General features: G+C 45.0%; 1 protein-coding gene across 1 annotated transcript; it reads right to left on the bottom strand.

The window, feature by feature from the left end:
- Positions 1-1374: 1374 nt before the first annotated feature.
- LOC121570491 (organic solute transporter subunit alpha) lies at positions 1375-25338 on the bottom strand. The gene is made up of 8 exons (XM_041881951.1): positions 24860-25338; positions 11523-11674; positions 11222-11295; positions 10711-10869; positions 10221-10332; positions 9780-9926; positions 9290-9395; positions 1375-2520 (listed from the first exon to the last, which is right to left on the bottom strand). The coding sequence occupies exons 1-8, from the start codon at positions 24927-24929 to the stop codon at positions 2366-2368; spliced, it is 975 nt and encodes a 324-aa protein (XP_041737885.1). The 5' UTR covers positions 24930-25338; the 3' UTR covers positions 1375-2365.
- Between the last annotated feature and the right edge of the window lie 431 nt (positions 25339-25769).

Here is a 25769-nt window from a genome sequence, read left to right on the forward strand (position 1 = left end):
GCTGACAAGATAGGACTCTTTTGTCCATTGTTATAGGATAGGAACAGCATTGATTGAAAACAAACGCCCAACACAAAATGGGTCATGCACAAGATTTTAGTCAGACCAAGCTATAACATGTCTCCCGAGTGGCGCAGTGGTCTAAGGCACTGCATCGCAGTGCTAGCTGTGCCACTAGAGATCCTGGTTCGAATCCAGGCTCTGTCGTAGCCGGCCGCGACCGGGAGACCCATGGGGCGGCACACAATTGGCCCAGCGTCGTCCAGGGTAGGGGAGGGAATGGCCGGCAGGGGATGTAGCTCAGTTGGTAGAGCATGGCGTTTGCAACGCCAGGGTTGTGGGTTCGATAAAAATAATGTATGTGCTAACTGTAAGTCGCTCTGGATAAGAGCGTCTGCTAAATGACTAAAATGTAATTATATATTTACTACGACAGTACATTCAACCAAAAGCTAATATAACAAAGGCATCAGAGATTATTTATAATCTGTCACAGAAACTGGAATCCATCTCCCCAGATCAGTCAATAAATGCTTCTGGTATTGACTTATATGCTGCCCCTGTCTTCATGTTGTTGCTGGACATATCTTTTTTTAAATGTGTGTAGGTCACCTAAATCATCAGAAAAATTGCCCCTCCTGAGAATTTTTTCAGGAGCCGCCACTGGGGGTGACCATGTCTCGGGATCCGAAATGTCTGGTGCGAGAGAGGCAGGTTGAGGTTTCCAGGGTTAGAGTAGTGCAGAAGTTGTCATATGCGGAGGCAGTGAAGAAAGTAGAGGAAGATGAGTCAAGGGGGAGGGATCCTGAGAGGAGTGGTGTGAGTAGTAGATCTGTACCAGTACAGAGGGATAAACCAACAAGTGATATATGTTTCAGTAAGATTGGATTTTTGGCATTTATAGCGATGGTTATCAACTGTACTGCAGGGATGGAACGTAAGTCAGCAGAAAATAGAGGTTGTGGTGGCAGCTGCAGAGAGGTATTTGGATGTGCGAGACTTGACAGAAGAGTTACAGGGTGTGTTAAGTGGTGGTGTCCCATCCTTTACAGGCTGTTGGCCTGAAGTAGGAATACATAGATTTAAATAGTGGAGTATGGTAGTTATTATTATTATAGTAATTTTTGTTTTGTGTTGTGAGTGTAATGTTAGATGGTAGGGTATTTGTAGTCTTTTATTTTTTAAAGCAAAGTATAAGGGAGTTATACTCCAATCTAGTAGGTGGTGGTAATGCAATATTTATTGGATGCCAACCGCTGTTAAACCTCATAGAAGAAGAAGGTTTTGACAGGTCGGTTCATTCAAGTAAACATGTTGTTTGGAATGGTAAGGTTAGTGTAAATTCTTGATAATTAACCGACGTAAAACCGCATGTAACTAATCCATTGTTTTATTTTGTGTATATCATCAACATCAGCCAACCTTGAATAAGTTATGGAATTGGCAACAGATCAGCAACATACCTACATAGAACACCTGTGGATACAGTGACCTAGTGTAGTAGAGCTTGGAACAGCTGTTCAAATTAATCTAGATTTTGTCCATATATATATATATAAACGAATTAAAATAATTAATTAAGAATACATTTTGTCCCATCATTCGATAGTTGCTTTCATATATGTTCACCAGGACTTCTAATCTAAACCTGCATCTGGGTTGTGATAACTCAGATTCCACAAGATCAAGATCTAAAGACGATGAGAGGGTAAAGAGATGTGTGTCTCCGTGGTGATGTCAGTGATCATGGTAATGATAGAATAACCATATCCAAATGTTGTCAATGTAGGCTACTGCTCATTGTCACTCTGTCAATGATCATGCCACTACAACTAATATAGGTTTCTCCTCTACAACTACAGTTTGCCAACCCTAACCCAGACCTCTCGGTGTGTGTGTGTGTGTGTCTGCGTGCGTGCATGCCTACGGAAAAACTAATGACAAAACACAAATCCTCAAATTAAATGTTTAAAAAATGTATACATTATAAATTGATCATGACGATACAGTACAAGGTTCACCATGGTAAAAACATACAACTTGTGATAAAAATACATGTATGAAATCATTCTGATATTACAGTTACATAATAGCAACACTATCGCATCCAAACGCACGTGCTGAGGGGTCAAGAAGTCTGATCAGTCTTAACAGCTTTGCTCACCCAGAAAATTACTGAACTGATTGATTTCTTATTGCACAATTCAGTGTAACATAACACAACAGGCTCAGGTCACCCAGTGCGTTCTGTCAGTTTAGTCCATATACACATTTGAGAATATATCAGTAATCTCCAACGGACCCTGATCACACATAACTCTCTCTTAAACGTACACACACACACACATACAGTTTCTCTCTCCCCTCACGCTACTCCAGAGTTCTCGGCCGATATAACCATCTTGGTGTGTTCGTCGTCATGCTCGTCGTCAGGGAGTGGGTCGTACTGGCGACGATACAACAGGCGGGTTACCAAGGTGATGATGAACATCTCCAGGATTAACAACTGTTGACTCATCACTATAGAGAGAGAAGGAGGGTGGAGGAGAGAGAGAGTGTTACGGATACAGGTATCCTGTGTCCTGTGTTTTTCTCTCCTTCTGCCCTAATCACAGGTGTCCTGTATGTTCCTGATTGGTGGTCGTTGAGGTGTCTGCTGATTGGACCAATCAGTGAACATTCCTGTGCATTGCACCACCTGTTACTCGTTTTTTCAATCACACATCCCATTATATAAAAACCAGTCACTTGTGTTTGTTGAGAGAGAGAGAATATTTCCGTATGTGAGTATGGACACTGTGGTGTCCTGTTTTTGTTTACTCACTAAATTGCTGGTTACTCTGGTTGGTAATTTTGTTAGATTACTTTTTTGTATGTGAGTAATGGATACTGTGATGTCCTGTGTTTAGAGTACTCATTTATTTGCTGGCTACTCTGTTTGGTACTTTGTGTGGTTCTGGGAAAAGGGGAAGTTAAGCAAGCTGCCCTTGGGCATACATTTCCCGTAGAAAGAACTGTCTATAAACACTAGTTAGACCTGAGCGGACCACCCCCTGTACTTTTGTATGGTAGCAGTAGCCTAGCCTAGTTCTTGAGGCAGGCAAGATCAGTTTAGGTGTGTTTTACACTATTGTTTCATTTCTTGGGTCCTGCTCAGCCCTTTTTCCCAAACCGTTACCGTGTGTTCAGAAATAAACCATTTGTGTTTGACGGTAGTTCATGGTTGTTGTGTCATATTTGTTCTCACTGTTCCATGCCACACTTATAATTTACATGAATTATGTTACGGGTCTCATGTCCATCACCCTAGACATTCAAAGCCACGGGGTTCGTAACAAAGTGGGGGCTCGTCTGGGATATATCCCATGCTACTCATGCAAATTAGTAAGTGTCTGGTTCAGTGTTGAGCTTGGCAGCTGTAACTACCTGTTTTTTTTGTGTGTTCAGTATTCGACGGCTCGTGTTGCTAGTAGGATGGCTACTTTTGAGTTGGATGCATTTTTGGAAAACCCTACGTGGGAGGTTTTTGAGAATTGCCGTAGAGTGGATCTACAGGCTTTGGCTGACCACTTTTCTGTACCCATACCGAGGGGTTTAGTGAAAGCAGAAGTTAGGGAAGTAGTGCTAGCGATATTGTTGAGCGAGCGAGTGCTTGAGTTACCGCCGCCTGAGTCTGCTGCTCCTGTAGGGGAGGTGGTGGCTGTTCCTGTAAGCCCATCAGTGTCTGAGGACGAGGCTAAGGCTCCGGCCACATTGCCCCGTTATGACCCACTCTCCCCACTGACTGACAGTGATGCCAGGATGGATGTCCGCTCGACACGGCTCCAAATGGAGGCGGAAGAGCGGGCACAAATCAGGCTAGACAAACTGGAGACGCGTAAGATGGAACTGGAGACGCGTAGGCTTGATCAAGAACTGGAGACGCGTAAGATGGAACTGGAGACGCGTAGGCTTGATCAAGAACTGGAGATGCGTAAAATGGAACTAGAGGCAGAAACAGCGAGGTTAGTCTCTGCTCATACTATGCCTGCTAGTGAGCCATCCTCACCAGCTGTGTCGTCTGCTACGTTTGATATTAGTAGGCAGATCACCTTGGTACCTGTGTTCAGGGAGTCAGAGGTTGATTCCTATTTCAGTGTGTTTGAACGGATAGCGGTAGCATTGAAATGGCCCGAAGAGGTATGGTGCCTATTACTTCAGTGTAAACTAACAGGTAAAGCCCAAGAGGTTCTGGCAGCGCTACCTCTTGAAGACAGTTTGAATTATGATGTGGTCAAAGCTACTGTTCTTCGTGCCTATGAGCTTGTTCCTGAGGCGTATCGACAGAGATTTAGGTCTCATAAAAAGTATCCTACTCAGACTTATGTGGAGTTTGCTAGAGACAAAGGAAATCTGTTTGACAAATGGCACAGTGCTAGTAAAGTAACTGATTTTAACTCTCTACGGGAGTTAATCTTGTTAGAAGAGTTTAAAAATTGCTTACCCGAACGCATTGTAGTTTATCTGAACGAACAGAAAGTATCCTCACTGTCGGAAGCGTCTGTATTGGCAGACGAGTTTGTGTTGACGCATAAGAGCGTGTTTTCGGCTCGTACGGAGGGCAGGGCTGCGGAGTTGCTAACTTTTAGTCCTAGTCGACCAGCAGTACATCCAGCACGCCCAAAAGATGTGCGTCACTGTTTCTATTGTCATAAGGTGGGACATATGGTTAATGATTGCTTTCTGCTAAAACGCAAACCGGGGATGCCTCAGCACGCCAGGCCGCCAACGGGTGTTGGGCTGATTCGTACGGTTGTAAGGCCGGAATCAAGACAGAGGCCTCATACTGAATGTGGTTTGAAAGTCCCTGTCCCAGATCACAGTTATGAACCGTTCATTTTTGAGGGGGTTTGTTTCTATATCAGATGACGAAGCGTCTCAGCGTCCAGTTAGAATCCTCAGAGATACTGGTGCGGCGCAGTCGTTCATACTATCTGATGTGTTGCCCTTGTCCAATAATACATATTGTGGTTCCAATGTGTTAGTACAAGGAATTGAAATGGGATTTGTCCCAGTGCCATTGCACTTTGTGAACGTACACTCTGAGTTAGTCAGTGGATTGTTCAGAGTGGGCGTACGTCCTATGTTGCCAGTAAAAGGTGTGACATTTATAATGGTCAACGATATTGCCGGAGGAAAGGTGATACCCGTATTGGAGGTATTGGATAAAAGTGACCAGTCTCTCTCCGAGGAGCTGGCACAGGGTTATCCAGATGAGTTCCCCGCTTGTGCTGTCACACGTGCTCAAGCACGACAAGTGGGTGAAGTGATAGATTTGTCGAACACGATTCTATTCAGAGAGTGTGACCCAGAGGATATTTCGGGTGCTACCTCTGGTAAGCTGGTGCAGTCTGACCAACAGTCCAGAGAAAGGAAGAAGGATGTGGAACTTGTTGCTGAGGCAATACAGTTACCAGTTACTCGTGAGCAGCTGATCGCTAACCAACAGGTTGACATTAGCCTGGCTAAATGTTTTTCTAGTGTTGTCTCAGAGGAGGAGCTAAAGAAGAAAAAACATGGCATACTTCATTGATGGTAATCTCCTCATGCGTAAATGGACATCCCATGTTGACGCTGGCGGAGATTGGAATGCTGTTTACCAAATAGTGATTCCTACAGCCTTTCGACAAAATGTTTTATCCTCGCTCATGATCACCAGTGGTCCGGACATCTGGGAGTCACCAAGACTTATGATCGAGTTTTGCGACATTTCTTTTGGCCTGGTTTAAAGCAAGATGTGGCTCAGTTCTGTCGGACTTGCCACACCTGTCAAGTAACTGGGAAACCGAACCAGGTTATTTCCCCGCGCCTCTTTGTCCCATACCGCCATAGGTGAACCCTTCGAACATGTGATGGTTGATTGTGTTGGACCATTACCAAAAACAAAATCTGGTAACCAGTTTATGTTGACAATTATGTGTGTGGCCACCAGGTACCCAGAGGCCATTCCTCTGCGAAGGATTACTGCTCCGGTGGTGAGTAAAGCGTTGATCAAATTCTTCTCAACTTTTGGGTTACCTAAGGTGATACAAACTGATCAGGGTACGAATTTCCTTTCTAAACTTTTCAAACAAGTGTTAAAATCCTTGTCAGTTACACACCGTGTGTCAAGCGCATATCACCCAGAGTCTCAGGGTGCGCTTGAACGTTGGCATCAGACCCTGAAGTCTATGCTCCGTAAATATTGCTTGGAATCTGAGAAAGATTGGGATGAGGGAGTTCCTCTAGTTTTGTTTGCTGTCCGTGAGACAGTACAGGAATCCCTAGGGTTCAGCCCAGCTGAACTGGTGTTTGGACACACCATGAGAGGACCTATGAAAGTCCTTAAGGATCAGTTTTTGTCACAAGAGTTGTGTGTGAAAGAAAATGTGTTGGACTACGTTAGTCGCTTTCGTGAGCGCCTACATGCTGCCTGTGCTCTAGCAAAGGAAGCGCTGTCTTCCTCACAGAAACGGATGAAACGACACTATGACACACAGGCTGTTTCTCGTTCACTGCAGCCAGGTGACCAAGTTCTTGTATTGTTGCCTGTGCCAGGAGCGTCATTGTCAGCACGTTTCTCTGGTCCTTATGTCATTGAAAAGAAACTAAGTGAAACTGACTACGTGATACAGACTCCTGATAGAAAACGCCAATCTCGTGTGTGCCACGTTAACATGTTGAAGACATACCACACCAGACCCGTCACTCAGGTAGACAGTCCAGAGAAACTGGCCGAGTCGGCTGTCTCTATTGCTGCTACGGCTGTAGTGGGAGGTCATGTTAATGATGTGGACGGAGATGGTTTGGAGTTGCGCAATACTCAGCAGCAGTGTGCTAGATTGCCCAATTCAGAGATGCTGCTGTCTCTCCCGTCAAGCCTGATTCATTTAACGGACAGACAGTCAGATGATATTGTGAGACTATTACACAGCTTTCCATGTCTTTTTAATGATGTTCCTACATGTACAAATGTGTTAGAACATGACATTAATGTTGGAAACGCTGCACCTATCAAGCAACATGCTTATCGTGTCAACGTCTCTAAAAGAAAGATAATGAGGAATGAGGTCGGTTATTTGCTGGAGAATAACCTGGCTATGCCAAGGTTCAAGTCCTTGGAGTTCTCCGTGCATTCTGGTTCCTAAACCTGATGGGACATCCAGATTATGTACGGACTATCGGAAGGTCAATGCTGTCACAGTGCCCGACTTCGTTCCGTTACCCAGACTGGATGACTGTATTGATACTGTTGGTGCTGCTACTTATGTAACCAAACTAGATCTTCTAAAGGTTACTGGCAGGTGCCGTTAACCCCACGTGCCTCCGACATCTCTGCCTTTGTGACCCCAGATCACTTCCTACAATATGCTGTCATGGCATTTGGGATGCGGAACGCACCAGCCACTTTCCAACGCCTGGTTAACACAGTATTGGCTGGAGTTCCTAATTGTAGTGCTTACCTTGATGATCTGGTAATTTATTCAACTGAGTGGTCTGATCATGTTAACACTCTAAGGGTAGTGTGTGAACGTCTAGCAACCGCTTCTCTAACCCTGAACTTAGCAAAGTGCGAGATTGGAAAGGCCACTGTTACTTATCTTGGTAAACAGGTCGGCCATGGTCAGGTGCGCCCTGTAGATGCCAAGGTCTCGGCTATAAACGCATTTCCCTCACCTACCACCAGAAGAGAGCTACGCCGTTTTTTAGGGATGGTTGGCTACTACCGTAGTTTCTGTAAAAATTTCTCTGCGGTAGTTGCTCCATTAACGGATTTGCTCAGTCCGGCGAGAAAATTTGTATGGTCTGAAGATTGTTGTACTGCTTTCAACACTGCTAAAGCACTCTTATGTAGTACTCCTGTTCTTGCTGCGCCAGATTTTGAACGACCGTTTAAACTGGAGGTAGATGCAAGTGCCAGAGGTGCTGGTGCTGTTCTACTGCAGCAGGGCCAGAGTGGAGTGGACCATCCTGTCTGTTATTTTTCACGGAAATTTAACAAATGTCAGACAAACTATTCCACCATTGAACAAGAAGCTCTAGCTTTGTTGTTAGCTCTGCAGTACTTTGAAGTTTATGTTGGTTCCAGTGCATTACCAGTGATAGTGTATACTGACCATAACCCCTTAGTTTTTCTCCACCGGATGTACAACCAGAACCAACGCCTTATGCGTTGGGCACTTGTCGTGCAAAATTATAATTTGGAGATCCGCCACAAAAAGGGGTTGGATAATGTGTTGGCAGATGCTTTGTCTCGTGTGTAATGATCTAGGTTTTTTTTTGTTATCCCGGCAGGATGATTTGTGAATTTGGGTGTTGTGATAGTCCGTGTGTCGCAAACCATTGTGGTTTGCTCTTTTAAGGGTGGGAGTGTTACGGATACAGGTATCCTGTGTCCTGTGTTTTTCTCTCCTTCTGCCCTAATCACAGGTGTCCTGTATGTTCCTGATTGGTGGTCGTTGAGGTGTCTTCTGATTGGACCAATCAGTGAACATTCCTGTGCATTGCACCCCCTGTTACTCGTTTTTTCAATCACACATCCCATTATATAAAAACCAGTCACTTGTGTTTGTTGAGAGAGAGAGAATATTTCCGTATGTGAGTATGGACACTGTGGTGTCCTGTTTTTGTTTACTCACTAAATTGCTGGTTACTCTGGTTGGTAATTTTGTTAGATTACTTTTTTGTATGTGAGTAATGGATACTGTGATGTCCTGTGTTTAGAGTACTCATTTATTTGCTGGCTACTCTGTTTGGTACTTTGTGTGGTTCTGGGAAAAGGGGAAGTTAAGCAAGCTGCCCTTGGGCATACATTTCCCGTAGAAAGAACTGTCTATAAACACTAGTTAGACCTGAGCGGACCACCCCCTGTACTTTTGTATGGTAGCAGTAGCCTAGCGGTTCTTGAGGCAGGCAAGATCAGTTTAGGGGTGTTTTACACTATTGTTTCATTTCTTGGGTCCTGCTCAGCCCTTTTTCCCAAACCGTTACCGTGTGTTCAGAAATAAACCATTTGTGTTTGACGGTAGTTCATGGTTGTTGTGTCATATTTGTTCTCACTGTTCCATGCCACACTTATAATTTACATGAATTATGTTACGGGTCTCATGTCCATCACCCTAGACGTTCAAAGCCACGGGGTTCGTAACAGAGAGAGAGAGAGAGAGAGAGGTCACTTATGGTATCGTCTGGCCTGAGAGGATAGTGTGTGTGTGTGTTTAACAAGGATATAGTGATGTTGGGATGAATGGAGATGAGGAGAGAGACTCACAGTATCCCCTGGCCTGTGAGGAGTATGGCGGGGTGCAGGCGATGGTTCCCTTCAAAGCCAGGATGTTGATGGTGGCTGACTGGAGCTGACTCAGCACCAGCACCAACTATACAGACACACAGCATCATGGGTAAAACACAAAAACACTGTGCTCAGCAGGAGTAAACAGGTAAACACAAGTTATAATTTGCTGTTTCAGGGTATTAACTGACCTATGATTGGTTGAGGGCCTTACTGTATACCAGAGTTCTCCAACCCTGTTCCTGGAGAGCTACCCTCCTGTAGGTTTTCATTCCAACCCCAGTTGTAACTAACCTGATTCAGCTGATCAACTAGTTAATTATTAGAATCAAGTGTGCTAGATTAGGGTTGGAGTGAAAACCTGCAGGACGGTAGCTCTCCAGGAACAGGGTTGGAGAGCCCTGCTGTAAATCTTTCCTCTGATTGGCTCACTTACATAATGTGTGCTTGTGTGTGTGTGTAATCTCACCTGGTACATGGCGTATTTGGGAATGATCTTGAGGCTGCGCAGCGTGGTCCTGAGATGCATGAACATGATGGCTACAGGCCACAGTGCTATGATGGTCAGGACCCCCATACCCAGGCTAATCCAGATAGCTACTCCAGTTATCGCTACCTGGAACACACGCTCACACAGTGTTGGGAGTGTGAGTGAGTGAGTGTGTGTGTGTGCGCGTATTGAGAATGTGTATGCATACTCAATGTAGCTGATGTGAAATGGCTAGCTAGTGTCTGGTTGAGGAGCGTAGAAAGACGGAGGGAACACTGTTACGTCTGTGTGTGTATGTGCGGGAGTGTGTCTGTGTGTATGCGCGCGCGAGTTTTCATATGGGTGTGTGTGTGTTTGTGCAGAGTATTGTTCTGTGTGTGTGTGATCGTAGGTATGCGTGTGTTGACGCCCCACACTCACATCTGTAATGTTGAAGTTGCCATTGGTCCAGAGGATGATTGACAGAACTGTGAAGACGAGCTTCAGCAGGGCGAACTGGAACGATCCCAACTTCAGCAGGAACAGACTCCGTCTAAGGGAAAACCGGAGGAAAAAACATTCTATCAACATATTTTTAACACAGAATTATAATTGATTGTAATAATCCCATTTTTACATATTTGTACGATTTTGTAGTACGTCATGACTCTTTACTCAGTCCTATAGGGTGCAATGACCAGGAGGGGGCATATTTGGGGTGATAATGTTTTCTGATGTGAGACGTGTAGGGGCCCATACAGAGAGAGGGTGAGTGGCCAGGAGTAGATTCTCCCTGCCAGGCCCTGAATCAATACAGATATTGTTTTACTACTAAACTAGTAGCTGGACTCTGACGCAACCAAGAAATGGGTCTTGTTAAGAAATACATTTGATCCTGAACAGTGTGTGTGTGTGTGTGTGTGTGTGTTACCGTGTGATGTTAACATGGGGTAGGCAGGGGCAGCAGCAGCAGCAGGGACCAGTACTGATCTTTAGTTTGTTCTTCCCTGCTCGCCGTAGAAACGCCTCGTCACCCCCCACTTCCTCGATCATTAGCACCAGGAACTTAAACACTACGATCGCAAAGTAGCTGCGGAGACAAACGTGTTACACGCGCCAAGAACACCAAGGAGTGAAGGATGGAAGATAGACAGAGGGAGAGATGAGTTTGGAAAGATCTACACAGACTATTGTAATAGTGTCTTTAGTAGCTCTGTATGTTTTGCTGACACAGTGTACGTCTTCCTGCTCTCTACAGGGTTTCCCGCCTGTCACAGAAGGGGTCTGAGATGAAGAGGAACCCAGATCCACACGGAGAGATTGAAGGTAGAGGAGAGGAAAGAGGATAGGGATGGGAGAGACAGACAATATGTAGAGAAAATGAAAGACATGAGAGAGAGAAAGGAAATAGAAAAGGAGGGAGGGATGGATGAGTGACGTACCAGGCGGAGGTCATGTCAGTAAACATGGTGGCTCGGGGAATCCACATCCCCAGACAGGACATGGTGCCGATCACCTGACACACACAGACATTCAGCAGAGACATACAGCCTTAGTTTGGATCCTTTAACAATGCAGTCTTCCTAACTGTGCTACTGCCCTAGCATTTCCTAGTAAACTGACCGGATTGGTCATAATCAAGTTTTTATTTTGTTCCTTGGCCGCATGCGTTTCTACTGTAGGGGGATACAGCAGTAGTACTAGTAAGTACCAGATCGAAGGCTGCCTTCAGTGTGTTCTTACCGGCGCCGCCCCGTTGACCCAGATGATGGCACTCTTCTTGTGGGAGGGAACCTTCCGGTAGATGTACCAACACTCCTCTATGTAGACCAGCATGGACACCGTTGCCATGAAGGTCAGCACTGAGTACAGGATGATACCAAAGATGTCCAACTCTAAGGACAGAGAGAGCGAGAGAGAGGGGGGAGCGAGACAAATAAGAGAGAGAGAGACAGAGACAGTTCAAATCTATAAGACTATAGGGTAAGTTTCAAAAGTCTAAAGTGCTTCCTTTCCTGGTGTCCCCTCCCTTCACCTGCAATTATGTGATAAAAGAAAACAGATTGATGAAAGCAATAAGTAAAACTAAAGGCCCTGGAGGGACAATAAGAACCCCCTTTGTTCTCTGGAACTCATTTCTGACCTCCCTGTTCTGAAAAACATGTAATGAAAAGATGACTGTTTATTTTCTGGAAAGCGTGGGTGTTTATGGGAAAACAAGACAACAAAAAGTAGTGAACAGGAAATCAAAAACAGCACCAATCCCTCTGTCAAACACAGAGTAACTAACTCACTGTGACGAGTACTGAGGATACGAAGGTTTACTTAACACTGAGCAAGAGAACAACAAAGAGCGAGTACACGACAAAACACTAACAATCACACACAACACTGAACAGTCCAGGGCTATATAGGGGTGGTCATGAGATGATGAGGTGCAGGTGCGCTGGAGGTGATTAGGGTGCGTTGGGTTTCCATTCCGGTGTTGCCGAGGTGGTGCGCTCAGACCGGTTGCTCAGTAGACTGGCGAATCAGAGCGCCGGAGGGGAGCAACGGGAGGAGACGTGACACTCACACATAAAAACGCACGCACGCACACACAATTAATGAAGAATAAGCTGACACATACACAAATACACTTTTAAACTCAGCAAAAAAATATATAATTCGTAAAAATCCAAATAACTTCACAGATCTTAATTGTAAAGGGTTTAAACACTGTTTTCCATGCTTGTTCAATGAACCATAAACAATTAATGAACATGCACCTGTGGAACGGTCGTTAAGACACTAACAGCTTACAGACGGTAGGCAATTAAGGTCACAGTTATGAAAACTTAGGACACTAAAGAGGCCTTTCTACTGACTCTGAAAAACACCAAAAGAAAGATGCCCAGGGTCCCTGCTCATCTGCGTGAACGTGCCTTAGGCATGCTGCAAGGAGGCATGAGGACTGTAGATGTGGCCAGGGAAATAAATTGCAATGTCCGTACTGTGAGACGCCTAAGACAGCGCTACAGGGAGACAGGACGGACAGCTGATCGTCCTCGCAGTGGCAGACCACATGTAACAACACCTGCACAGGATCGGTACATCCGAACATCACACCTGTGGGACAGGTACAGGATGGCAACAACAACTGCCCGAGTTACACCAGGAACGCACAATCCCTCCATCAGTGCTCAGATTGTCCGCAATAGGTTGAGAGAGGCTGGACTGAGGGTATGTAGGCATGTTGTAAGGCAGGTCCTCATCAGACATCACCGGCAATAATGTCGCCTATGGGCACAAACCCACCGTCGCTGGACCAGACAGGACTGGCAAAAAGTGCTCTTCACTGACGAGTTGCGGTTTTGTCTCACCAGGGGTGATGGTCGGATTCGCGTTTATCGTTGAAGGAATGAGCGTTACACCAAAACCTGTACTCTGGCGCGGGATCGATTTGGAGGTGGAGGGTCCATCATGGTCTGGGGCGGTGTGTCACAGCATCATCGGACTGAGCTTGTTGTCATTGCAGGCAATCTCAACGCTGTGCGTTACAGGGAAGACATCCTCCTCCCTCATGTGGTACCCTTCCTGCAGGCTCATCCTGACATGACCCTCCAGCATGACAATGCGACCAGCCATACTGCTTGTTCTGTGCGTGATTTCCTGCAAGACAGGAATGTCAGTGTTCTGCCATGGTCAGTGTTACGAACCCCGTGGCTCTAAACGTCTAGGGTGGATGGACATGAGACCCGTAACATAAATTATGCAAATTATAAGTGTGACCTGGAACAGCGAGAACCAAACATGACACAACAACCATGAGCTACCGTCAAACTTAAATGGTTTATTACTAAACACACGGTAAAGGTTTGGGAAAAAGGGCTGAGCAGGACCCAAGAAATGAAACAATAGTGTAAAACCCCCTAAACTGATCTAGCCTGCCTAAAGAACCGCTAGGCTACTGCTACCATACAAAAATACAGTGGGTGGTCCGCTCAGGTCTAACTGGTGTTTATAGACAGATTTCTTCCCTACGGGTAATGTACGCCCAAGGGCAACTAGCTTAAACTCCCCTTTTCCCAAAAACACACAAAGCTACTAAACAGGGTAATCAGCAATTTAGGGCGTACACAACACACAGGACACCACCGTGTCCATACTCACATATGGCAAAAAGTCTCTCTCTCTTGCAACAAACACAAGTCTGGTTTTATACAATGGGCTGTGTGATTCAACAAACGAGTAACAGGTGGTGCTATTCACAGGAATGTTCACTGATTGGTCCAATCAGCAGACACCTCAACGACCACCAATCAGGAACATACAGGACACCTGTGATTAGGGCAGAAAGAGTAGAAACACACAAAAACACAGGATACCTGTATCCGTAACACTCCCACCCTTAAAAGAGCAAACCAAAATGGTTTGCGACACACGTACCATCACAACACCCAAAATTCAATAATCCTCCTGCCGGGATAACCAAAAAAAAAACCCTAGATCATTACACACGAGACAAAGCATCTGCCAACACATTATCTAACCCCTTTTTGTGGCGGATCTCCAAATTATAATTTTGCACGACAAGTGCCCAACGCATAAGGCGTTGGTTCTGGTTGTACATCCGGTGGAGAAACACTAAGGGGTTATGGTCAGTATACACTATTACTGGTAATGCACTGGAACCAACATAAACTTCAAAGTACTGCAGAGCTAACAACAAAGCTAGAGCTTCTTGTTCAATGGTGGAATAGTTTGTCTGACATTTGTTAAATTTCCGTGAAAAATAACAGACAGGATGGTCCACTCCACTCTGGTCTTGCTGCAGTAGAACAGCACCAGCACCTCTGGCACTTGCATCTACCTCCAGTTTAAACGGCCGCTCAAAATCTGGCGCAGCAAGAACAGGAGTACTACACAAGAGTGCTTTAGCAGTGTTGAAAGCAGTACAACAATCTTCAGACCATACAAATTTACTCGCCGGACTGAGCAAATCCGTTAATGGAGCAACTACCGCAGAGAAATTTTTACAGAAACTACGGTAGTAGCCAACCATCCCTAAAAAACGGCGTAGCTCTCTTCTGGTGGTAGGTGCGGGAAATGCGTTTATAGCTGAGACCTTGGCATCTACAGGGCGCACCTGACCATGGCCGACCTGTTTACCCAGATAAGTAACAGTGGCCTTCCCAAACTCGCACTTTGCTAAGTTCAGGGTTAGAGAAGCGGTTGCTAGACGTTCACACACTACCCTTAGAGTGTTAACATGATCAGACCACTCAGTTGAATAAATTACCAGATCATCAAGGTAAGCACTACAATTAGGAACTCCAGCCAATACTGTGTTAACCAGGCGTTGGAAAGTGGCTGGTGCGTTCCGCATCCCAAATGCCATGACAGCATATTGTAGGAAGTGATCTGGGGTCACAAAGGCAGAGATGTCGGAGGCACGTGGGGTTAACGGCACCTGCCAGTAACCTTTAGAAGATCTAATTTGGTTACATAAGTAGCAGCACCAACAGTATCAATACAGTCATCCAGTCTGGGTAACGGGAACGAGTCGGGCACTGTGACAGCATTGACTTTCCGATAGTCCGTACATAATCTGGATGTCCCATCAGGTTTAGGAACCAGAATGCACGGAGAACTCCAAGGACTTGAACTTGGCATAGCCAGGTTATTCTCCAGCAAATAACCGACCTCACCCCTCATTATCTTTCTCTTAGCGACGTTGACACGATAAGGATGTTGCTTGATAGGTGCAGCGTTTCCAACATTAATGTCATGTTCTAACACATTTGTACATGTAGGAACATCATTAAAAAGACATGGAAAGCTGTGTAACAGTCTCACAATATCATCTGACTGTCTGTCCGTTAAATGAATCAGGCTTGACGGGAGAGACAGCAGCATCTCTGAATTGGGCAATCTAGCACACTGCTGCTGAGTATTGCGCAACTCCAAACCATCTCCGTCCACATCATTAACATGACCTCCCACTACAGCCGTAGCAGCAATAGAGACAGCCGACTCGGCCAGTTTCTCTGGACTGTCTACCTGAGTGACGGGTCTGTTGTGGTATGTCTTCAACATGTTAACGTGGCACACACGAGATTGGCGTTTTCTATCAGGAGTCTGTATCACATAGTCAGTTTCAGTTAGTTTCTTTTCAATGACATAAGGCCCAGAGAAACGTGCTGACAATGACGCTCCTGGCACAGGCAACAACACAAGAACTCGGTCACCTGGCTGCAGTGAACGAGAAACAGCCTGTGTGTCATAGTGTCGTTTCATCCGTTTCTGTGAGGGAAGACAGCGCTTCCTTTGCTAGAGCACAGGCAGCATGTAGGCGCTCACGAAAGCGACTAACGTAGTCCAACACATTTTCTTTCACACACAACTCTTGTGACAAAAACTGATCCTTAAGGACTTTCATAGGTCCTCTCATGGTGTGTCCAAACACCAGTTCAGCTGGGCTGAACCCTAGGGATTCCTGTACTGTCTCACGGACAGCAAACAATACTAGAGGAACTCCCTCATCCCAATCTTTCTCAGATTCCAAGCAATATTTACGGAGCATAGACTTCAGGGTCTGATGCCAACGTTCAACGCACCCTGAGACTCTGGGTGATATGCGCTTGACACACGGTGTGTAACTGACAAGGATTTTAACACTTGTTTGAAAAGTTTAGAAAGGAAATTCGTACCCTGATCAGTTTGTATCACCTTAGGTAATCCAAAAGTTGAGAAGAATTTGATCAACGCTTTACTCACCACCGGAGCAGTAATCCTTCGCAGAGGAATGGCCTCTGGGTACCTGGTGGCACACACATAATTGTCAACATAAACTGGTTACCAGATTTTGTTTTCGGTAATGGTCCAACACAATCAACCATCACATGTTCGAATGGTTCACCTATGGCCGGTATGGGACAAAGAGGCGCGGGGAAATAACCTGGTTCGGTTTCCCAACTACTTGACAGGTGGCAAGTCCGACAGAACTGAGCCACATCTTGTTTTAAGCCAGGCCAAAAGAAATGTCGCAAAACACGATCATAAGTCTTGGTGACTCCCAGATGTCCGGACCACTGGTGATCATGAGCGAGGGATAAAACATTTTGTCGAAAGGCTGTAGGAATCACTATTTGGTAAACAGCATTCCAATCTCCGCCAGCGTCAACATGGGATGTCCATTTACGCATGAGGAGATTACCATCAATGAAGTATGCCATGTTTTTCTTCTTTAGCTCCTCCTCTGAGACAACACTAGAAAAACATTTAGCCAGGCTAATGTCAACCTGTTGGTTAGCGATCAGCTGCTCACGAGTAACTGGTAACTGTATTGCCTCAGCAACCAGTTCCACATCCTTCTTCCTTTCTCTGGGCTGTTGGTCAGACTGCACCAGCTTACCAGAGGTAGCACCCGAACTATCCTCTGGGTCACACTCTCTGAATAGAATCGTGTCTGACAAATCTACCACTTCACCCACTTGTCGTGCTTGAGCACGTGTGACAGCACAAGCGGGGAACACATCTGGATAACCCTGTGCCAGCTCCTCGGAGAGAGACTGGTCACTTTTATCCAATACCTCCAATATGGGTATTACCTTTCCTCCGGCAATATCGTTGCCCATTATAAAGGTCACCCCTTTTACTGGCAACATCGGACGTACGCCAACTCTGAACAATCCACTGACTAACTCAGAGTGTACGTTCACAAAGTGCAATGGCACTGGGACGAAACCCATTTCAATTCCTTGTACTAACACACTGGAACCACAATATGTATTATTAGACAAGGGCAACACATCAGCTAGTATGAACGACTGCGCCGCACCAGTATCTCTGAGGATTCTAACTGGACGCTGAGACGCTTCATCATCTGATATAGAAACAAACCCCCTCAAAAATGAACGGTTCATAACTGTGATCTGGGACAGGGACTTTCAAACCACATTCATTATGAGGCTTCTGTCTTGATTCCGGCCTTACAACCGCACGAATCAGCCCAACACCCGTTGGCGGCCTGGCGTGCTGAGGCATCCCCGGTTTGCGTTTTAGCAGAAAGCAATCATTAACTATATGTCCCACCTTATGACAATAGAAACAGTGACGCACATCTTTGGGCGTGCTGGATGTACTGCTGGTCGACTAGGACTAGAAGTTAGCAACTCCGCAGCCCTGCTCTCCGTCACGAGCCGAAAACACGCTCTTATGCGTCAACACAAACTCGTCTGCCAATACAGACGCTTCCGACAGTGAGGATACTTTCTGTTCGTTCAGATAAACTACAATGCGTTCCGGTAAACAATTTTTAAACTCTTCTAACAAGATTAACTCCCGTAGAGAGTTAAAATCAGTTACCTTACTAGCACTGTGCCATTTGTCAAACAGATTTCCTTTGTCTCTAGCAAACTCCACATAAGTCTGAGTAGGAGACTTTTTATGAGACCTAAATCTCTGTCGATATGCCTCAGGAACAAGCTCATAGGCACGAAGAACAGTAGCTTTGACCATCTCATAATTCAAACTGTCTTCAAGAGGTAGCGCTGCCAGAACCTCTTGGGCTTTACCTGTTAGCTTACACTGAAGTAATAGGCACCATACCTCGTCGGGCCATTTCAATGCTACCGCTTATACGTTCAAAAACACTGAAATAGGAATCAACCTCTGACTCCCTGAACACAGGTACCAAGGTGATCTGCCTACTAATATCAAACGTAGCAGATGACACAGCTGGTGAGGATGGCTCACTAGCAGGCATAGTATTAGCAGAGACTAACCTCGCTGTTTCTGCCTCTAGTTCCATTTACGCATCGCCAGTTCTTGATCAAGCCTACGCGTCTCCAGTTCTTGATCAAGCCTACGCGTCTCCAGTTCTTGATCAAGCCTCACGCGTCTCCAGTTCCATCTTACGCGTCTCCTGTTCTATCTTACGCGTCTCCTGTTCTGCCTTACGCGTCTCCTGTTCTGCCTCTAGCTCCATTTTACGCATCTCCAGCTTGTCTTGCCTGATTTGTGCCCGCTCTTCCGCCTCCATTTGGAGCCGCGTCGAGCGGACATCGATCCTGGCATCACTGTCAGTCAGTGGGGAGAGTGGGTCATAACGTGGGCAATGTGGCTGGAGCCTTAGCCTCGTCCTCAGACACTGATGGGCTTACAGAAACATCAACCACATCCCCTACAGGAGCAGCAGACTCAGGCGGCGGTAACTCAAGCACTCGCTCGTTTAACAATATCGCTAGCACTACTTCCCTAACTTCTGCTTTCACTATACCCTCGGTATGGGTACAGAAAAGTGGTCAGCCAAAGCCTGTAGATCCACTCTACGACAATTCTCAAAAATCTCCCACGTAGGGTTTTCCAAAAATGCTTCCAAATCAAAAGTAGCCATCCTACTAACTACACGAGCCGTCGACTACTGAACACACACAAAAAAAACAGGTAGTTACAGCTGCTAAGCTCAACACTGAACCAGACACTTACTAATTTGCACGAGTAGCATGGGATAGATCCCAGACGAGCCCCCACTTTATGTTACGAACCCCGTGGCTCTAAACGTCTAGGGTGGATGGACATGAGACCCGTAACATAAATTATGCAAATTATAAGTGTGACCTGGAACAGCGAGAACCAAACATGACACAACAACCATGAGCTACCGTCAAACTTAAATGGTTTATTACTAAACACACGGTAAAGGTTTGGGGAAAAAGGGCTGAGCAGGACCCAAGAAATGAAACAATAGTGTAAAACCCCTAAACTGATCTAGCCTGCCTAAAGAACCGCTAGGCTACTGCTACCATACAAAAATACAGTGGGTGGTCCGCTCAGGTCTAACTGGTGTTTATAGACAGATTTCTTCCTACGGGTAATGTACGCCCAAGGGCAACTAGCTTAAACTCCCCTTTTCCCAAAAACACACAAAGCTACTAAACAGGGTAATCAGCAATTTAGGGCGTACACAACACACAGGACACCACCGTGTCCATACTCACATATGGCAAAAAGTCTCTCTCTCTCAACAAACACAAGTCTAGTTTTTATAAAATGGGATGTGTGATTCAACAAACGAGTAACAGGTGGTGCTATTCACAGGAATGTTCACTGATTGGTCCAATCAGCAGACACCTCAACGACCACCAATCAGGAACATACAGGACACCTGTGATTAGGGCAGAAAGAGTAGAAACACACAAAAACACAGGATACCTGTATCCGTAACAGTCAGTGAAGAGCCCGTATCTCAATCCCATTGAGCACATCTGGGACCTGTTGGATCGGAGGGTGAGGGCTAGGGCCATTCCCCCCAGAAATGTCCGGGAACTTGCAGGTGCCTTGGTGGAAGAGTGGAGTAACATCTCACAGCAAGAACTGGCAAATCTGGTGCAGTCCATGAGGAGGCGATGCACTGCAGTACTTAATGCAGTTGGTGGCCACACCAGATACTGACTGTTACTTTTGATTTTGACCCCCCCCTTTGTTCAGGGACACATTATTCCATTTCTGTTAGTCACATGTCTGTGGAACGCAGGTGACAGTGAGAGGACGTTTCTTTCTTTGCTGAGTTTATATTTGTATTTGTATTTATTATGGATCCCCATTAGCCAAGGCTGCAGGTACTCTTCCTGGGGTCCAGCAACATTAAGGGCTTCCGAGTGGCACAGCGGTCTAAGGCTGCATCTCAGTGCTTGAGGCGTCACTACAGACCCCCTGGTTCGATTCAAGGCTGTATCACAACCGGCCGTGATTGGGAGTCCCATAGGGTGGTGCACAATTGGCCCGGCGTCGTCCGGGTTTGGCCGGTGTAGGCCGTCATTGTAAATAAGTATTTGTTCTTAACTGACTTGCCTAGTTAAATAAATAAAAATAAGACAGTTATACATTTTAAAAACATTACAATACATACATAACATATTAAGTGTGTGCCCTCAAGCCTGTACTCTACTACCACATATCTATAACACAAAATCCATGTGTACATGTGTGTATAGTGCGTATGTTGGTATGCATGTGTCCATGTTTGTGTTGCTTCACAGTCCCCACTGTTCCATAAAGTGTATTTTTATCTGTTTTTTTTAATCTACTTTTACTGCAGGCATGAGTTACTTGATGTTTGCACAACCGAAGAATTTCTGCACAAACTGTCAAACTCTCAGGGAAGCTCATCTGCGTGCTCGTCGTCCTCACCAGGGTCTTGACCTGACTGCAGTTGGGCGTCGTAAACGACTTCAGTGGGCAAATGCTCACCTTGAATGGCCACTGGCACACTTAGAGAACTTAGAGTGTGCTCTTCACGGATGAATCCCGGTTTCAGCTGTACCGGGCAGATGGCAGACAGCGTGTATGGTGTTGTGTGGGCGAGCGGTTTGCTGATGTCAACGTTGTAAACAGAGTGCCCCATGGTGGCGGTGGGGTTATGGTATGGGCAGGCAGGCAGGCAGGCATAAGGTACAGACAACGAACACAATTGCATTTTATCAATGGCAATTTGAATGGACCGAGATACCGTGACGAGATCCTGTGGCCCATTGTCGTGTCAATGCAGGTAGTCCGGGTAGCCATTTGATTAGCTATGGGCCTTCCTCTGACACCGCCTGATATAGAGGTCCTGGATGACAGGGAGTTCAGATCCAGTGATGTACTGGGCTGTACGCACTTCTCTCTGAAGCGCCTTGCAGTCAGATGCCAAGCAGTTGCTGTACCAAGTGGTGGTGCAGCCAGTCAAGATGCTCTCAATGGTGCAGTTGTGGAACTTTTTGAGGATCTGAGGGCCCATGCCAAATCTTTTCATCCTCCTGAGGGGGAAGAGGCGCTGTCGTGCCCTTTTCACAACTGTGTGGGTGTGTGTGGATCATGTTCATTCCTTAGGGAAGTGGGAAAAGGGAGTCCTTGCTCCCTGATTTCTGGGAGAGCATCTTGGTTTGTGAAAGAGGCAGAGACAAGCCCATAAGGACATGATTAGAGAAGAGAGAGGAGAGGGAGGGTGAGAGGATTGTAGGGCCTATTGTTTCAGTTCACTCCAGCGATTTACAGATGTGTTTTTAATGAGGTGTCATTAAATTGTTGCTTCTTCAGATCTAGCGTCTGCTTACCCCAGCTTAGCTTACTGTAACTTAAACATTAGGGAGGAAAAATGCACCCTCCTTTCCAACTCACACACAATATCAACATCAAAACCAGATTCAGAACTCAGGTTATTCCAGAGTGATGCAGAGCAGGGGTATGATGTAGGACTGTTGACCATGTGGTCAAACATTAAAGATGGGCGGATCTACAGAACACGCATGCTATGCCTGCCTGCTATTGGTCAGACCTACAGTTATCTTGTCCAAACAGTCAATGCCCCGAAGAGCATCCCTCGCATCCTATTTGTACTGTTCCTACTGTAACCGTGGCTTGCTGTGGAGGGAAACTACTTTGCGTGACAATCCTTTAGGATTGTAAGTAGGCCTTCAGACCAGGATGGACACTATAGGCTAGATACCAGTGTGTGGCCCGCCACGGGTAACATGATGTGATGGAACCCCTAAAAAACATTGTTTTGGGGTTCAACCATTCTCAGACCATCATCAAGCCTCTAAACAGCAACAAATACTGTTATTGTGTGAGTGCACTGTTCATTTCCCATTACAGAGAGCTAGCTAGTTGTATTATTCTCTTTCTCTGTGAAAGATGGATTGCAGTTGACTGAAACCAGTGTGTATGCCTAGTATGCATATAACCTTCCACACTGTAAAGACCATGCCTGTATGTTACACTGATATCACAACAGAAGGGTGAAAGCAACAGGCACAGGTGAAAGTGACTTTCCATCTAGGCTGTGTATAATAAAACGGATTAAAAATACTGTTCCCATTTACACTATAGTGGAGGAAACATAAGCAAGTTGCTGACTGCGAGTTTCTAAATTACTATTGGATAAAAGGGATTATTATTTCTTAAAAATGTAATCTCTCCAGACTCCAACAGTCTCAATAGGGACTGAATGTATTATGCAGCTAAATCTGTAACTATAACCAGGTTTCCCAGCCTGGTCTCATAGACTAGACATAGTAAATGTAAATCCGGGACACTAAAATGAGTATGATATGTTAACACTTAACCTGGCTGCCACTGCTCTTGCTCAACTATACATTTCCTCTGTATCATCACAACTTTTGGAGATATTTCAACAAAACGATTTTGTGGTAAGTTCATCAAAAATGTTGATATTTTTGAAAAAGTTTTAGATGTATTCCACTGAACTCAGATCTATATATATATATTTTATATTTACAAGTAGGAAAGCCTTAAGATAAATAATCCACTTGTTTAAAGAGACATTTAGATAATTTTTGAGTAAAGCAGTAATATGTTGGATGAGTGTGTTGGGTGCAACTCACCCCCCCTTACTAGGGGGTAACTGGCCCTGGTGGCTAGTTACCCCTTTATGGTTATGAATATGTTTCTACCAGTCATTTAGACAATGACTAGCCCAGTTAGTGCTAGTTTATGCTAACTTGCTAGCTAGCTACTTCACTAGCAGTAAATGCTAGCCAGCTAGCTAGTTAGCATAAGCTGCTAGGAGTGCTAGCTAGCAACCTTACTACCAGATTGTCTTGACGTAAAATACATTTAAAAAATATAACGTAACTTAATTGCAGTTGTAAATGTTTCCACTAGTGACCGATAGATTTACAGTTAATTTTACTTTATGGCCTTTTAGCTATTTTACACAGCATTTTATATCATATAGCTAGCTACGTTTTTTAAGAGAGCTTTTCAATTGGCATCTCTCCCTCTGTTTTCAATCACAGGTGGGGACTGGGTTAGGTGTGAGCAGTGCAGGAGGTGGGCTCATGAGTTGTGCTCCACTTTTACTGGGGATAGCTTTATTTGTGACCTATTGTAATGATGTCATGTCAATAGTATCGTGTGGACCAGGTTAGAGTTAGCAGATAAGTGGTTTGGTGCCACAGGGTCTACATTCCGTTATGTCAAAGGAGATTACTGAGGTTGATCTTAGAATATTTGATGGACAGGATATACTGACTTGGGGCAAAGGGTAATAACATCAAAGAATGGGAGTGTCCATGATGATTACCAGATGTTCGTGGAGAGACTTGTAACAGAGTGTATATATAGAGAGAGTGGATCTTTGTTAGGAAGTTGGGAGAGACAGGGCTATGTCTGTTATAACTAACCATGGTCCCATATTAAAATATATTATATGAACTCCCCATCAAAAGTGTCTAAGTACATCCTTACATTCGTAATCACTTGATACCCTAGAAACTCATCATAACACCTATTTACAAATTAGAATCGTGCAATAGCAGAGCATAAGAGAGTTGCCACATCAATGTTACACTGAATTAATTAGTTAAGTTATTGTTATTAAAATGTTCAATTCCAATGTTATTTAATGTTGTTAGTTATATTCCATTCCAATATTATGTTCCAATGAATATTTTATTAATGAATTAAAAACAACTATTGAAAACCTTTTGCTCCTGAATGTCATTTTAAAGACTTAGTGTAATTTACATAATGGATTCTATAGAAAAGGAACAACAAAGACAGAACAAAGAAACCTGGTGCTTAAAAAAAAAAAACTTTACATACCAATTTTTTTTCTCCATACATTGCTTTTTTGTGTCACCAATTACACATTGTTCTTAGGGGTGGCTAGTCACCCCCTAGTACCCCATCCGTAACAAGTCAATTTGATGGAAACATCTCAATTAGATGATAACTTTGTTTTCCTGCAGATTTTAGAATATTTGGAAACATCTCAATTAGATGATAACTTTGTTTTCCTGCAGATTTTAGAATATTCGCATGGAACTCTGTCCCCAATTGGATGGAAACCTAGCTAATGTAGCCTAGAATGTAACCAACCTGAATGTGTGTTTAATAGCCCAGGGGCATGGTGGCAAATTGGCAAAGCAGTTTCAATGTTTACAGTACAGGCGCAATCAATCCGTCAGAAAAAAAGTAGCTGCCAGCAGAACTGGAGAAACTAACGGCACTTGGCACTAGGCACCTAAAAAGTTATGGTTGGCTAGTTATGGAAAGCGTAGCTACTGGCCTAGACAAACCGCTCAACTCACGGAGAATGATGTCGATGGCCACCGGAGGTTTTTCACTGCAGCTCGGGTCGATGGTTCGGTTCCCGTCCATCCTCAATCAGCTTGGTTAGAAGTTCTGGAGCAAGTAGAGAGAGGGCGCCGGGGACGAAAACAAAGAGCTATCTATCCCTCTACCACTCAGACGCATTCAGTTGGCAGCAGTCAGTTGCGATAGAAAATGAATAAATCAATTATGCGTGGAGTGCTGCTGCTAGGGACATCGGCTACGGCTCCCCTCTGTAATCTGCAACTGCGGGCAAAATCAGAGAGGAATCACCGGTTTCTAAACACTTGCTGAAATAGTTGGACCTGCCTTCTGCCCCGGCTGCACCACACAGTCGCTTTCTGGGAACTCACGGGGTTGTCTCTACACGTTGTAGCCCTAGGGACCCCTCTACAGTGCCAATTGTGCAATCATGCCCAGCGCGGAGAATTACTCAAACGTTTGCCTCCTAGTTCGCAACTACCCTACCCACGCCCCTCTCTCTTTAGCTGTCTCTGCAGTGAAGAGCCATAGAAAATGATAGAGGCCAAAAGGCCGTTTTAGCATAGGCAGCGCCATTGAGGGCTTCCACCATGCTTCCGCCATTTTAAAGTATCCTAGTCAAAGTAGTCAACTGTATTGTATTCGGAGCATGTGACAAATACAATATGATTTGATTCCTATGGGTTGTAGCATCAATGGTGCTGCCCATGCTGTCACACAGGCTATAATGGCACAGATATAAAGACGAGTCCTTTATCTATCTCTATGTGCAGAGTGGACTCTGTGAACGCGCTGCGTGCACACGAGTAGGCTCACAGATATTTCTATAATTTTCTATTTCCATCAGGACAAAGTACACGTTTGATGGAAAAAAGCTATATTTATTTAAAAGACATGGAATGACTA

This window comes from Coregonus clupeaformis, chromosome 7, assembly GCF_020615455.1.
Source record: "Coregonus clupeaformis isolate EN_2021a chromosome 7, ASM2061545v1, whole genome shotgun sequence".
Lineage (NCBI taxonomy): Eukaryota > Metazoa > Chordata > Actinopteri > Salmoniformes > Salmonidae > Coregonus > Coregonus clupeaformis.